Genomic DNA, 15,116 nt, shown 5'->3' with positions numbered 1-15,116 from the left:
TTGGATGGGATTCTGTTCCCTAAAGTCCATGGTGTATGGCAAATCTGCAGTTGGAGAAAGTATGACCCTGACATGCCAGTCAGGGTTACTAAGTTTGCTTTGCTCCACTTTTCAGTCTTTGCCCATCACTGTTTCAGAGTCCAGAGACGGTGAAATGTTCTAATTTTTGATTTTGGAACATTTTGTGTTTAGAGGTGCAGAGCATCAAGCAGATTTAGTTTGATTCCGTAGGTAAGGAGCCATGGGTTCTGTAGCCCCTTGCAGTAAAACTCAAAAAACAGCAATATGGAAATAGTTAATATGAAGCAGAGTCTTTCAAGTCATCAACTAGCTTAACATGGCTGATTTATTTTTTAGGGAAAAAAGCAGTTTATGAATCACAGATGTGCATGTTTCTAGTGTTAAGAAAGCTGGGACTAGAATGAGAATTCCCATTTCCCTTCCCATTTCAAAAATTTGCCTGTTTGTTTGAGGTAACTTTATCTTCTAGTTTGAGGGGGTCAGAACCCATGCTGCCTGCCCTTTAGCTTCAAAAATATATTTATGGACTCTGAGTGAACCCTCTGACCTCACTACCAGAGCAACATATGTGGTTTTTACTTTCAGGGAAATGGCAGTTAAATGCCTTCTTTTCTTATTGTGGCTATGAATTATAAAACAAAGCCCATCCATTAGGGCTTTACTTTATTGAACCTTATTGAATTGCGAAACTTTCTCTACTTGAACAAGTAGTGATTTTATTAAATTCAATGGTTTCTTGTTGGGTTGGTGTTGCTGTGTGTGATCTCTATATGTGCGTTGGGTTTTTCTTCTCTCCAAGATGTCCATCTGTTTCATTTATCTTTTTCTAAAAGGGAGTCTGATTCTCACTAGAAACTTTACTGTACTTGAAACACATTTGGGGTTAGCATACCCCAAATTTATTCCATCTGTTTTGGTTTTAAAATTCCATATTGTTCTCAGTTCAATTTTGAATACTCCTTTTTTCCTCTTAGCATGTCTTAGAGATAAAATATTCTTGAGCAAGGCTAGAAAAACAATTTTCTATGTAGTCATAAAGGAAACAAAGCTGATTTAGTGTAAACAATCCCAAGCATGGTAATCAATCAAACCAAGTCTATATCCCTAATTATATAGATAGAAGTAGTTTATAGTGATGGGACAGGGAGAAATGAGACACTCCCGTGGGGCCCTTCTCACAGTGAAGGTGAAAGGTCTTTCTGTGCTTTTGAAAATGCTTGTACTGGATATTGGTGTTCCCTAATGCTTCGATCTGGCAATGCCTCTACATGAATACATCAACATGGGCACCCAGGTTTTGTACATGACTGTGCTTTAGTATTGTTAACTGGGGTCCTGAAGAAACAGATGGGAGTGAGTAAGTGGAAAATCTGGATGCCTGTTGGCTGGGATGGGATGGGAAAATAGATGGTATAGGGTCTCACTGGGAAAACATTGACATGGAATATTTCTAGCGAGTGTTAACTCAGCTATGAGGTTTTAGAGATGTTTTCTGCAAATTTAAGGAAGGGCAAAAAGTCATATCTTATCTCTTAAGAGACCTAGTGGGCTGGTATTCTTTTCAGGTTAACACTAGTGATTTTAAATCTCCATTTTTAATGCCCTATTTAATAAAATTTGATCTTTGGGCTGATGCTTTTATAGCAATGAAGTATTTTTATTTATTTTAAGAAGAGATGTTATCAATGCATACAAGTATCTTAAGGATGGATTTCAGGGAGATGGGTCCAGGCTCTTTTTGGTGTCCAGTGACAGGACAGGGGGCAATAGGTTTAAACTGAAATATAGAAAGGTCCATCTGAATATGACAAAGAGCTGCTTTACTTTGGGGCTGGCAGAGCACGGAAACAGTTTGCTCTGAAAGCTTGTGGAGTCTCCTTCTCAAGAGATACTTAAAACCAGCCTGGATGCAGCCCTGTAAACCCTGCAGTGGGCAGGGATTTTCCTTCTCTGAGAGATTTCAGGCTTTAAAGAGCAAAGTGGAACAGTGCTATCATTTCAGTGTACTACTTACATGATGTCCACTTTTGTGATTCCCTGAAGCCCTAATAATACTTCAGTAAGGATTTCATATTAAATCATGCAGAAGGGAAGATAAGAAGCAGTTACATGCTGCGCGCCAAATGAAAACTAATGTTGTGTGGGAGGATATGGCTGAAGTATGTGCTGCAGAACATGTCTGGTTTACATTGTTTTGTCTCTTAAATCCTCTCTGCTTGAGCACAGTCTACTTATTTCTCTGTGCTCTTTTCCCTTCTGCTGCCCACAAACTCTTGGCTGACTTGGGTTAAGAGATAGGAGCGGTACAGCAGAAGTACAGTCAGACAAAAATACTTGCCTTCCCCAGTTTCAGGGCCTCTGTCCTGCACTGCTTGGTTTTACAAGAAATTGAGTAGTTGCTAAGTGTAGCTTGTCAAAAGGATGTGTGAAAATCTGAGGAGGTGGAACACACTTTATAAAAAGAAGGGGTTTATTAACTGGAAGCATGTTACGTGCTTAGGAATAGGCACATTTGTGTAAAAGTCAATTGTATGCAATCAGTTACTGCACCACCATGCTGCCTTTTTGTTAGAAAGAAATAATTGCAAAGCAAAGAAATGCAACAGATATACAAAACAGTACATGGTGGACTTCTGCAAAGGCCTAATTTTTTCTTCTTATGTAAACGAGTGAATGTTCTCTATTTTATTTGCGTGGAAGGAACCTTGTATGAACTGTTATTGAGAGGAAAACTATATACAAATGAAAGAAAAATTTGGCTGAGTAGTTATAACATCTTCAAGCTTGGTGTTTTGGAAACAAGACATTTAGTTTGTTAGCTTTAAGAAACTTACAAGTACACCACCACTGTTTTCCCATCTTCTGTAGTCTGCTAGCAGAGTAGCAGAAGGTTATTTATTGAAATACCCATCAGCTGATGTTTGCTGTGATTTCTGAAACAAGGCATCTGATAATAATTAAAAATGCATGATGCAGTAAAGGTAAAGATAAGTTTGGTGAAAGAACAGTCAAACTAAATTCTTACAGAGGTTTTATAGGAGATTGTTTGGATTCCTGTGGAGAGATTGCAGATGGTTGCAAGTTTTGTTTGGAATTTTTTTAATAAGCAGATCAGGGTTTTTTTAATAAAGTCAAAAATCTCTCATGATGTGGATGCTGATGGCTAGTAGGCTTGCTTTTCTTGCATGTGTGCTGAGAACCCTTAAGCAGTAATCCCAGTGCCTTGAGGGATACTCAGATTGAAAGTTGAAAACCATTGTTATAGTTAATTAATTTCTTCCTTATGCTTTCCACTTCAGCAAGAAAATAATGTAGCAGTTCTTAGCACTGCTCTCCCAAGATTTAGAGACAAAGACATCTAGTGTTGCTCTGCATCTGCTTTTTTGCTGACACCCGTCACTTGAAGCCAGGTTAATGGCACCATGTGAACTCTCCTTACCTATGTGCACAGCAGCTACAGCTGTTAGTGGAGGATAATTCTGCAGGTGTGACTTGGTTTAAAGAGTTAGCAGCTAGCTTGTTAGACTGAAATTATGCCTTATAAAGTTTGTTTATCTTCAGCTTTGTGGAAACGTGATGAAAGTGGTGGTTAACAGCGATTAGTATGTGTGTGCTCATACACTATAAGCTACAAATGTTCTTGGCATCCAAGCTGATGTATCTTAATGGTGACATGCCATGGGTTTTACTGGAACAGAGAAGCATTTTCATAAACAGGATGATAGATCATATTTTGGATTCCTAGGAAAGGGTGTCCTTTGTGAAACAGCTTGAACATGAAGGAAAAATAAAAAGTCCTATCTTTTTATATCCACATTTTATGTGTCTTTCCCCATCTGCATTTGAAACCATCATTTATACTTAGTGCTCCTCGGAAATGAAACAGCCTCACATATTTGTGTGTGGATCCAAGCATTTGGATGTTTATGATTAAGTGCATTACTACATCAATGTGACCATATTATTCCAGAAAATTCAAACTATCTCTGGTCAGACTGGCAATACACCTCTTAGGGAAAAGCAGCCAGAGGAGGTGACCTGAACATCTGTGTCAAGCTTCAAGAAGGAGCACAAGCACTGCATTGAACTCCCAGCAGTAGAAACATTCAACAAAACATTTTTATGTCATCCTTATGTAAACTATCTGCCTGCAAAAGTGCATACACAGGGAGGGAAAAACTCCCATATTTAACAGCCTAGTATAGCTTTGCCAATACACGAATGGTAGACAATATTTATAAGAGTGGTGCTACAAGAATGTTTCCAGGCCCCCACTTCACCCCCCCCAGAAAAGAGTATTTTTAGGAAAAGAGAGTTGCTGTGGGGAGCAACATTGTGCTGCATGGGGAAGAAAAGAAATCTAGTCTCACAATTGCTAAGCAGTGGGTGTTCATCATAAGTATACAGTCCTGGTCAAGTAACAGGAACCTTGGTGGGAAAGTGTTTTTGACCTCATGCACATTAAACTATGGCTTGAGAAAAGTGTATCCTTTGTTTCATTACAGAACTTCCAAGTGTGTCATGCTGAGAACTACTGCTGATCTTGATATTTCAGCAAGTGGGCTTTTAAACATTGCTTTGTGCCTTTTTAAGAAACAAACAAAGCCAAAACTCAGAGAGAATTTAAGCAAAAGACAAGCATTTAACTGTCTTCTGGTTTCTTCTTCCCTCTATCACAAGGGTAGGGGAAATACATAAGTAATGGAAGTAATTGGAGCATTTGTAATTAAATTTGGTGTTTGAAAAATGATTTGCTTATCTCATTGAGGCAATTATTGTTACCCTTCATCTTTGCTCAAAGCAATTATCATTAAAAGATAAGCATATCCTTCCATAAAGTTACATCACATATGGAAAGCATAATTCACTATCAAATAAGTATCAGCAGTGGGAAGTAGGAATTATAGTTGAGGCAGGAACAACTTAATGAAGCTTGACTGTTCTAAACACATCAGTGGTGCTTAGGCATGGATGGCCACGTGCAGCATGAGCACTGATAGCTGCGGTGTCATTAAAGGCCAGGTTACCTCAAAAAAATCTCACTGATTTGTCCATAAATTCAAGTCCATATCCATTATTACATACATCCATTTGTCTTGTTTCTCACTTGCTTCAGCTTTAAAGTGCTCCCCTTCTTCTTTTTTCCAGACTCCCTTTCAGTCTCCAGCAATGACGCCAGTCCTCCCGCTTCCGTAACGTCGCTTCAGCCCCACATGATCGGTGCTCAGAGCTCCCCGGGCCCCAAGCGCCCTGGCAACACCTTGAGGAAGTGGCTCACCAGTCCTGTGAGGCGCCTGAGCAGTGGGAAAGCAGATGGGCACGTCAAAAAACTGGCCCACAAGCATAAGAAAAGCAGAGAGGTGCGGAAGAGCGCCGATGCAGGCTCTCAGAAGGACTCCGACGACAGCGCCGCAACCCCACAAGATGAAACTGTTGAAGAGGTGAGTGCTCGAGGCAGCTTCCCAAGATTTGTGTGTATGTTTTCCAGGGAAATAAATGTTGGCAGGTGCAGGTTGTCTCCTGACCTGACTGTCCAGCAGTCAGGAGCAAAGTGTTAGGTGCCCTGTGCTCATCCTGGATCCCTGTACTCTGTGCCAGGGACAGTCTGTGCCCTGTGAGACTGTTAGTGAAGCACCTATAATTTAAAAAGAGAAACTGGAGAATAAAAAGTTGTCCTTTGGCTTTACTCTCCTACACTAATTAGTACTCACCTTTACATGTGAGTAAAGGTGCTTCAAGGTCTGGGAATAACCAGGTAATTTTGTATTTCCTTTGCTTTTCTTGTTGATGGATCAGGGAAAGTGTAGGGAGAGCTGCTTAACTGCTTAAAGCTCTAACTGCACCTTGCATAAGGGTCAGAGTACAGAAAAATTACTGGCTCTACGATGCAGGCCAGTTACCACTAGTCAATTAATATGCATGGCAGTTTTCATTGGAGAGAAGGAAATTGTAAACTGTTCCAAATTTTACCACCAAGGATGTCTACTGAGGGCTTCCCTTCTTCCCACAAACATCTGCCTCTCCTTCCAAATCTGGGGTTCTTGTATGAACAAAGCTGGCCTCCAGATAGGTGCAGACAAGAGCCAAATTCTCTGTTGCAAACCTATGGTTCAGGCTGAAATGAATGTGATGTTATTGTTCCAAGGGCACAGCTGGGTGCATGTTATTCCCTTTTATTAGATTGACTCTGACTATTGGTTTTGGTACTTAACCATCCAGAAAAGTGGTCTCAGTTGCCCATTTTTCTTATTTATTGCTGCTTTTTTTTTTCTTCCTCCCAACATATTTTGGTACACAGTTGGAACACTTGTGAAGATCCACAGTAAGTGTAGGGAAAGGGAAGACAGAAGACTTGGCAGCATGATGAATTGAGAGATGTTGGTTAGGAATGAATACTGGCCTCTGACCTTGAATGTCAAGCTGTAGAAAGAGACCCTCTGTGCTGCAGTTGTAACATTGTTTTGGCAGTATCTGTTGTTCTGCAGTTCTGTGAGTGAAGGGGAAAATTTAAGGCCAGTGCCTTAAAGTCAGGAATAAAAAGTAACCATCTATGCTGTCTGCCTGTAAAGGCAGATAAATTATTCTGTGAGATCAGTACATTATACTTTGGGTACTTGAAATCAGAGTTCCTTGTGAAGGACAGAAAGGATAATTGATTAAATACTTCATGTTGTAATAGGGTTTTTTTATGTCCTCCAAAAGTCTTGCTGTGATACAGAGCAGAGCAAGATACATATTTCAGATACAGATTTCTCTTTGCAGAACTGAACTTGGAAAACAAATACGGCTTTCATAACACTTTCCTGTCGTAAATTTCAGCTGAATGTCTTTTTCTTAGTATTTGAATTCTTTTGCTTTTACCAGACATTGAAAACTGTCTTTGGCATCTGCATTTTCCCCCTCTGTTAAGGAGTGTTTGAAGGAGCATCTTGACTTGTTGGGAGAGGGCTGAAACTACAGAATAATCTTAAAAGTAGCATGTGATAACAAGCTTCACACTGGTGAGATAACAGAGTTTGAACATCTTGATGTTGTTTACAGAGGGGTCGGAATGAGGGGCTGAGCAGTGGCACTCTCTCCAAGTCATCCTCTTCAGGCATGCAAAGCTGCGGGGAGGAGGAAGGCGAAGAGGGAGCAGATGCTGTGCCGCTGCCTCCTCCCATGGCAATCCAGCAGCACAGTCTGCTCCAGCCCGACTCGCAGGATGACAAGGTAGGAGCAGGACCTGGGGGAGGCTTCACATGATGAGAGAACCTCTGTTTGCACAAATTTTTCTTCTCTTCCAAAGGTCTCAAAAATGTACATAACACAGCTTCATGGTAGACAGAAGAAATCACTTGTGCCCTCTAGACAACTTTAAAAGGGTGTTCTATGATGAGAGCATGAATTAAATCCTTCTCTATTTTAAAAGCACAAGTGTAGAAATTTTTCTGCTAGCACTTTAAATGTGGAAATGAACTGCTTTGTGTTCTCACAGGATGATTTACATCACTTTGGCTGATGCCATATTTACTGATTAGAGTCTAATTGTTTTATAATCATAACTTTTCTTTTTCTTGGTTTTTGTTGGGTTTTTTTGGCGGGGGAGGGGACAGAGGGAGGGAACGGGGCGATGCCCAAGAGCAAGGAATTACCAAATAAGAATAATAATTGTCATGGTTTAACCCCAGCCAGCAGCTAAGCCCCACATGGTCACTGTCCCACTGTCTCTGGGAGAATCAAAAGGGAAAGAGTGAAAAAACTCTTGGGCTGAAATAAAGATAGTTTATTGGTAAAGCAAAAGCCATGCACACAAGCAAGGCAAAACAAGGAGTTCATTCACCAGTTCCCATAGACAAGCAGGTGTTCAGCCATCCCCTGAAGAGCAGGGCTCCATCACGTGAAGCGGTAACATTAGGAAGATAAATACCATTGTTCCAAATGTCCCCCCCTTCCTTTTTCTTCCCACTAGCTTTATAAGCTGAGGATGATGCCATATGGTCTGGAATAGCCCTGTGGTCAGTTGGGGTCAGCTGTCCTGACTGTGTCCCCTCCCAACTCTTTGTGCCCCCCCATTCTCATCACTGCTGGGGTGGGAAATAAAAAAGGCCTTGGTGCTGTGTGAGCTCTGCTCGGCAATAGCTAAAACAACCCTGAGATATCAGCACTGCTGCCAGCACAAATCCAAAACGTGGCCCCGTACCAGCTACCGTGAAGAAATTTAACTCTGTTCCAGCCAAAACCAGCACATAATCCATCTGTTTTTCACAAACAAAGGCACATTAAAATTGACGCTAAAAATTTTGCACCGGTAATAAAACTTTGGATGTAGGTAGTAACTACATGAAGCAAATCTTACTTGCATATGATCTGTTTTTCTTTAATGTTATGATGATCATACATTGAGAGAGTTTATTTCAATTTTGAACTGGGATCAGACATTTAAGGGATAAGTATCAGATCTGGAAATATAGGGGTTTAAAATGGAAATAATCCAGACTTGTGCAGCAAATCTGCACATTGTTTTCTTGCCATTTTGTTCCTTAAAATTTTTAATTTTGTAAAATTGTAATCTACAGCACTGAATATTGTTAGTGAATTTTGTGATTGCTTGCTGTCTGTTCTCAGTGGTGCTGATGTTATTCATAACTTTAGTGGATCTTATTTATTTTTTCTTTCATTTTTTTTCTTTTAAAAACACTGCCTTTCAGTGGGAATCTCACTCCTTCCTGAGGCTGTTGTTTGTAGGGCCAAAATGGCTGGTTCTTATACTCTGTTTGTATTAAATTCCTACGTGTCTTCTGATTTGACATAGTGTAACATAGGAGTTGAGGAGTTAATATATTGGGAAATATTCCTGAAACAAAACAAGCAAAAATAGGCCAGCCTTCAGAGCTTGAGAGAATGTTTTCTTGCTAGAGCAATCTCAGTTTTAGATTTAGAAAGAAGATGAAAATAATGTTGGTGGAAATATGTTTAAGCTCTTGCTGATGAGCTGCCATATTTGCACGTTCCTTCAGTGACAGAAAACAACTGTTATACAAATATTATAACAAGTTTTCCACAGAAAAATTAATTTGGTTATAGACTTCTTCACAAAGCAAGAACACTGACATGAAGGGATATGCTTGTAAGCTACTGTCTGCTTACTTGTGTATTTCTGGTGCAAAGTGAGACCCGTACTACAGTAGAGAAAGACTCTTTAAGTACCTTCCCATCTCCAATTTTATTTTAACTGCTGCTGTTGTGGTTTAAACACAGCCAGCCACCAAGTACCACCCAGCTGCTTGCATACTCCCCTGCCAGTGGGATCAGGGAGAGAATGGGTCAAGTAAAAGACAGAAAACATGTAGATTGAGGTTAAGCAAAAGCCATGCACACAAGCAAAGCAAAACAAGGAATTAATTTACCGCTTCCCATGGTCAGGCAGGTGTTCAGCTATCCACAGGGGAGCAGGCCCCCATCAGGTGTAACAGTGACTTGGGAAGTCAAATGCCATCACTCCAAATGTCTCCTCCTTCCTTCCACTTTGTACACTGAGCATGATGTCACATAGTCTGGAATATCCCTTTGCTCAATTTGGGTCTCCTGTCCTGGTGAGACCCCTTGGTGTCTCCTCCCAAGCAGCCCCAGCTTCCTCACCAGCAGGACAGTACAAAAAAACAGAAAAGAACTTGGCTCTCTGTGAGCCCTGCTCAGCAATAACAAAAACATCTCCACTTATCAACACTTTTTTAGCACAAATCCAAAATGCTGCCCCATACCAGCCACTGTTAAGAAAATTAGGTCTACCCCAGCCAAAACCAGCACAACTTGTTAAAAGGTTAACATGCACCCACATCAGTAAATGCATGTTGGGACAGTTTTTAAAGAAGGTGAAACTACATTTAGAGAAGACTTCAGAGAAGTTAAAACTTGATAAAGTTAAAATTATACCATAATTATTAATATAAAATTATACAAAAAATTATTACCATAATTTTTCAAAGCATGTAAATAGGGATTCTTCTGCAATGTATTGTTATTATGCAATATTTATCCTTCATGGTGGGAGGCAAAAGGTCCCCTCATGGGGCATCCTGGGAGGTTGCGTGCCTCTCTGAAGTGCACACACCACCAACTCCTAGCACCTAAAGTAAATGCTTTGTTGGAACACAGAAGTGAGAAGCCAGAGCAAAGTTTTACCCAGGAGAAGGTAGTTGGCTCTCTTGATAGAGTTACTGATTAATAAAAGGCTTGCAAACAAGTTCCCAGTTGTCTGTCTTCTGGGTGGAGTCCTCCTTCACATTCCTGCCATGCTGGGTGGTTTCTTGGGCTGCTCAGCTACTCCGGATCTCAAGGAATGTCTCCTGCTTTCTGTGACCTCAGAGACTTGGCGTTCCTCTCTGCCTCCCTGCCAGCATTTCTTCCTCTCCAGAGCTCCTGCTCAGTGCTGAAAACTCCCTGTTTGCTGGGGTTTCTCCTTCCCTTCCCAGCCTGCTGTGGGCTCCTAGCAGCATCTCATACCTGCATGAGCTCAGTTGCTCCCTCCAGCTATTCCTTCTTTTCTGGGCAAGGGATGTGTTCTGTTCCCAGAGTACATCATCAGGAAAGTCACCAAGTAGTTGTATCTATGCAGCTCCTTCTTTTTCAGATTATATGTGATATAACCACAGGCACTGGAAATCACAGTTCTGAAGTTTTACTTCACATCCCACATACCCCAACAGAGCAATAAAAGAGACCATAACCAGAAACTGATTTCAACACTGACAGTTGTTTTATGAGACTAAGCTGAGATCTACACCCAAAGTGGAAACCCACATGCAGGCACAGTTGTGGAAAACCTGGTCAACAGTCAGATGTCAGGAGCATGTAAATTGCCTAAAAGACAGGCCAGCTTGTGGGATTGCTCAGTTTTTGGTGTGCATGCAAACATCATGTGTTAGGCCATGCTGGTTTGTCTAACAGCACTAAGTAACAGAACCATTTTCTCCCCTAAGAGCTCATCTGCACACTATATCCATTCTTTCATTCAGCAGAATCGTTGCGCACGTCATGGATTTGCAATTGGTGGCAGTTTAAAAGTTATTTGCATTTAATTTTTGGATAAGCAGTATTAAAAGTTTCAAGATCAGCTGTGTTAATATGAAACTAATTATTTTCGCTTTTTGTTTTCTCTTTTTGTAAATTCTGATGCAGCATTATGTTGACTTGTGTTCTGTCTCTGCTTTGGCTCAGTTCCCGTATCTTTCCGTTTAAAGTTATCTGTATTTCCTTTGCTTACCCAGCCCCTGTTTTCCTTTCCAAATAAGGCAAATACAAGGCAAACTACCTAAAATCTGTGGTTTTGGGTTTTTTTTTGTGTTTACTTATGGGGAGTCTTGCTACACCCATGCTTGATTTGAACAGAACCTCTTGTGTTGAGTCATTATTTGTGCCGTTTCTTTGTCTGGTTTGTTGGAAACGTTTGCAGGACAGCTTGCCCTGTGCTGCATGATGCTCACTGTGCTGTTCGTAATATGAAGTACAGTTCATATTACACCCTGTTTCCACTTTCCAGTTACTAAATGATAAATGTAATATGCAAACAACTCTGTTTGCAAATTACTAAGGCTGAATTTAATGGCCTTCCCCCAGAATCCTTTACTGTGAACACCTTTTACCTTCAGTTGTATCTATAAACTGGCATTTTATAGCTTATGAGGCCAGAGATCTTCTGTGCTCTACACATACCATTGGGAAAAATGGATGGCACAAGGAATGGTGAGCTCAATTTCCCATCTGAATATGGGCAATATACTCCAGCTCTTTTAGAAAAGTAAATGCCCCTGAGTTATTGGTGTATATTTTCTTAATATAATAATGCTTCCTCCTCCTTTATCTCAAGTCTTCTTGATTTCTCTTAGTGTTCTTCAGTTGTTGCTTTGTTTAAGCAGCAACAAAATAGGTTAACAAACTGTTGTCCACTGGGTCAGCTCAGGCAATTTTCATAGGTATTTGCCAGGAATTATCAGCAATTCTATTGCCTGTAGGAACAGGAATTTTTATCCCAGCATTTAACTGCTATGGGGTTTACTTGAAACTTACAACTCCAGCTGCTCAGGTTGGAAGGGAGGATCTTAGTGTTGTATGACACTGACAGTACATATCAGGTACCTTTGTCTGACAGAGAAGTGAAGGAAGTCTCTTGATCATTGAGCATGAACCAGGCTAACTCTGGGATTCCTCTTCCTTTGTGTCCTTGCACAGACATCTTCTCGATTGCTGGTGCGGCCAACGAGCTCCGAGACGCCCAGTGCTGCGGAACTCGTCAGTGCCATTGAAGAGCTCGTCAAAAGTAAAATGGTGAGACTGACCAGCAGGTGCACAGGTCTAAAGAACTTGTGTCTTCAAGTCCCAGCTTGCTATTCAAAGAAAATCTGCATGTTTTACATTGACTTAAAAAATTTGCTGTCTGTTTCAGAAGTCACTTTGTGCACACTCAAGAAGTCATTTTGTACACACTCTCTTTTGTAAAAAAGCATTTGCTGAATAGGTAAATGGCAATGTAGAGGAGCAAAAGGTAATAAATAAGAGGAAGAGAGGAAATGGTGCAAAATCTACTAAGTACGTCCTGTTTGTCAAAAGAAAATGTCCTATTAGTAGAATGAATGCAAAGACCCAGGGTCTTATATTAAAAGACCTTTATGAGAAGAATCCCTGAAACTAAATTTATTGCAAATTTTATGAGGTTAGCAGTAAAGCAGGTAACCTTAATAGCAGAAATATTTATGTTACCTGGTTGTTCTTTCAGCAATATACAAATGAAGAAATAAGTAAGAGAGTGAAGGGATCATTTTGCATGTCAGTGCCTCCATTCTTGCTAACAAATTAAGTAGGAGGAATTTGTGTCAGCTTTTTTAGTTTTTTATGTTTTAATTTTTCCATGTTTCTCAAGATTATCATTGACATGTTTTAAAGTTTTCATGTTTCTGAAGATTCTCATTATATGCATAATTCCAGGAAGGTCCTTTATAATCAAAATCCAGCTTGACCCAGTCTGGGAAAAACTTCCCTGGCTAGCCCTATTTGAGATTGGACTATATAGTCTCAAGAGGTCCCTCAGCAGTTCTGAATTTCCTCAAAACATTTAAATACAGCTTTTGCAGCATAGCCCCTCTTGGGCTCAATAGGAATTGCCTTTGTGAAAACTGCAAAGAATTGCAGCATGGCAGCCCCATGTTATCAGAGACTGATATTTTCCAGGTTCATTCTAAATTGAAGCAGCTTTAACTTTCAGACCTAGAAATCTTATTTTCTGTTCTCTCATTCAGAGAAAATTACATGATTGCATAAAATAATTACTGTACTCTCTTGGGTATTAACTTTGCTTTTTACTTCTCTTACACCAGGAGAACGAATACAAAGTAATCTATGGGAAAATTCAACAGTCTTTTGTAAATGGGAAGTTAGGTAGTCCATACAATGCCATGTGTCTTTCAGGCTGCCTAGCAATGGTTATAACTTAATGATCCATGCATAAAGTCCTTGCGGGAGTTGTTCTCATTGCACAGTTTTAGCCAAGGTTCAGCTTCCCCTGGGTTTTGGGTTAGTCATATCATTATTGGTTTTTACTTTTTGTGAGCAAAGAAAATAGATTATAGCTGAACCCCACCCTGGTGAAGTAAATGTGCCTGCAGTAAGGCTCTGTCACATGCAAGGAAAATGTGATACATAGCTGTAGCCTGATCCAAGATGAAGGGCTTGAATTAAAGAAATCCAATGAATGCTTCATGGAAGATGTTCATATTATTTCCTCCTATGGCTTTTTCATCTTTTATACAAACAGAAGCCTGTGGAGTCCATGCAAGGAGATAGTGTATCTAGAAAAGGATGCAGGGACTTTTGTCCTAGGATCTGAACAAGCTCATAAAGAACACTGGCAGCGTAGAAGTCATTATTTTCTTCACTGAGATGCTATTTTGGTTTTTATTAAGATAACCAAAACGTCTGACAGAGAACACCACTTCTCTTGAGTTAAAATTGCAACATCATAAAAATCTCCTTTAAAGTTGTCCTATTTATTGTTGAAAGTAACTTGTATATGCCAGAAGTCAAATATGACAAATACAATTTAATCCCTGGCCATGAGGACACATTTGTGCCACTCCCACCATAGAAGTACTTGCATCCTAAACAGGAGAGTCCGACTTTTAGCCATTGCTGCTCAAACCAGTGCAGCTCCTTTATTTTCCTGTGAAGGGAAGACTGTCATATCAAATGTGCTTCAAAGGCTCAGTTGTCATGGAATGCCATGTTGTTGGTTTCCTGGAGGCTTGTGACTTGCTTTGCCAAGATAAATAAAAGTAATTGATCTCCTATAGATTGCTATACAGCAGCTTGTAATGTCTCCTGTGAATAAAGGAGAAATAAATCATTGTTGCTGACTCTGGAATACCTTCCCAGGCTCTGGAGGACCGTCCAAGCTCCTTGTTGGTAGATCAAGGTGACAGCAGCAGTCCATCCTTCAACCCTTCAGATAACTCCCTTCTATCCTCCTCGTCACCCATAGATGAGATGGAGGAAAGGAAATCCAGCTCCTTAAAAAGACGACAGTAAGACCAGTTTTTTACAGTTTTCCTTTTTTTTAATTATTTTTTTCCAATGCTTAATTTGAACTGGTAGCAGAAGCTGTTAGTCTGAAAATGGGTGGACTTGTATTAGATGTCATGCATGTGGTCACATTTCTCTGTGACATTCAATCTGTGATTTTGAATTCTAGTCATACCTGTGTTAGACTTCTGCTGCTTGTCACTTTCATTTATTTGGGAAGATGCTGATCTTTAAATGTCCAAAGGTCTATTAGGCTTGAAAAAAAATGGTCATTCCCCTCATTCTATTCCAATCCATGCTTAATTTCTTTATGCAGTAGTAAACCGTTACCATGGTAGAATAAAAAAATGTCTGATTTCAAATTTTTTAAACTTGTGTGTGGAAATAACCATCCGTATAGCTAAGAGTCTCCAGACCAGAGACATAATAGCATTTTATTTTAAACAATAGTTAAATGTTTAATTTTAATGTCATGTTTAAGAAAACATCTGACTTTAGATAAACAGAAGCCAGCCTTGTCCAGTTTCAAAGTCAAAGCAGTA

At 40.0% G+C, this 15,116-nt stretch overlaps 1 protein-coding gene across 3 annotated transcripts in view; it reads left to right on the top strand.

Moving 5' to 3' along the window:
- Positions 1-15,116, top strand: part of TRIO (trio Rho guanine nucleotide exchange factor) — a 244,292-nt gene that overhangs the window by 204,766 nt on the left and 24,410 nt on the right. For all 3 annotated transcript variants that reach the window (XM_071454088.1, XM_071454097.1, XM_071454106.1), the window contains exons 35-38: positions 5,170-5,462; positions 7,063-7,233; positions 12,232-12,327; positions 14,428-14,576. In XM_071454088.1, the coding sequence (XP_071310189.1) occupies positions 5,170-5,462; positions 7,063-7,233; positions 12,232-12,327; positions 14,428-14,576 (709 nt within the window). The remainder of the gene's footprint in view (positions 1-5,169; positions 5,463-7,062; positions 7,234-12,231; positions 12,328-14,427; positions 14,577-15,116) is intronic.

The sequence above is a fragment of the Agelaius tricolor genome, unplaced genomic scaffold (assembly GCF_023055355.1).
Source record: "Agelaius tricolor isolate 1412-34295 unplaced genomic scaffold, bAgeTri1.0.p SCAF_2, whole genome shotgun sequence".
NCBI classification, from domain to species: Eukaryota; Metazoa; Chordata; class Aves; order Passeriformes; family Icteridae; genus Agelaius; species Agelaius tricolor.
The sequence above is the reverse complement of the archived record's forward strand: the minus strand, read 5'-3'. Positions and strand labels throughout refer to the sequence as shown.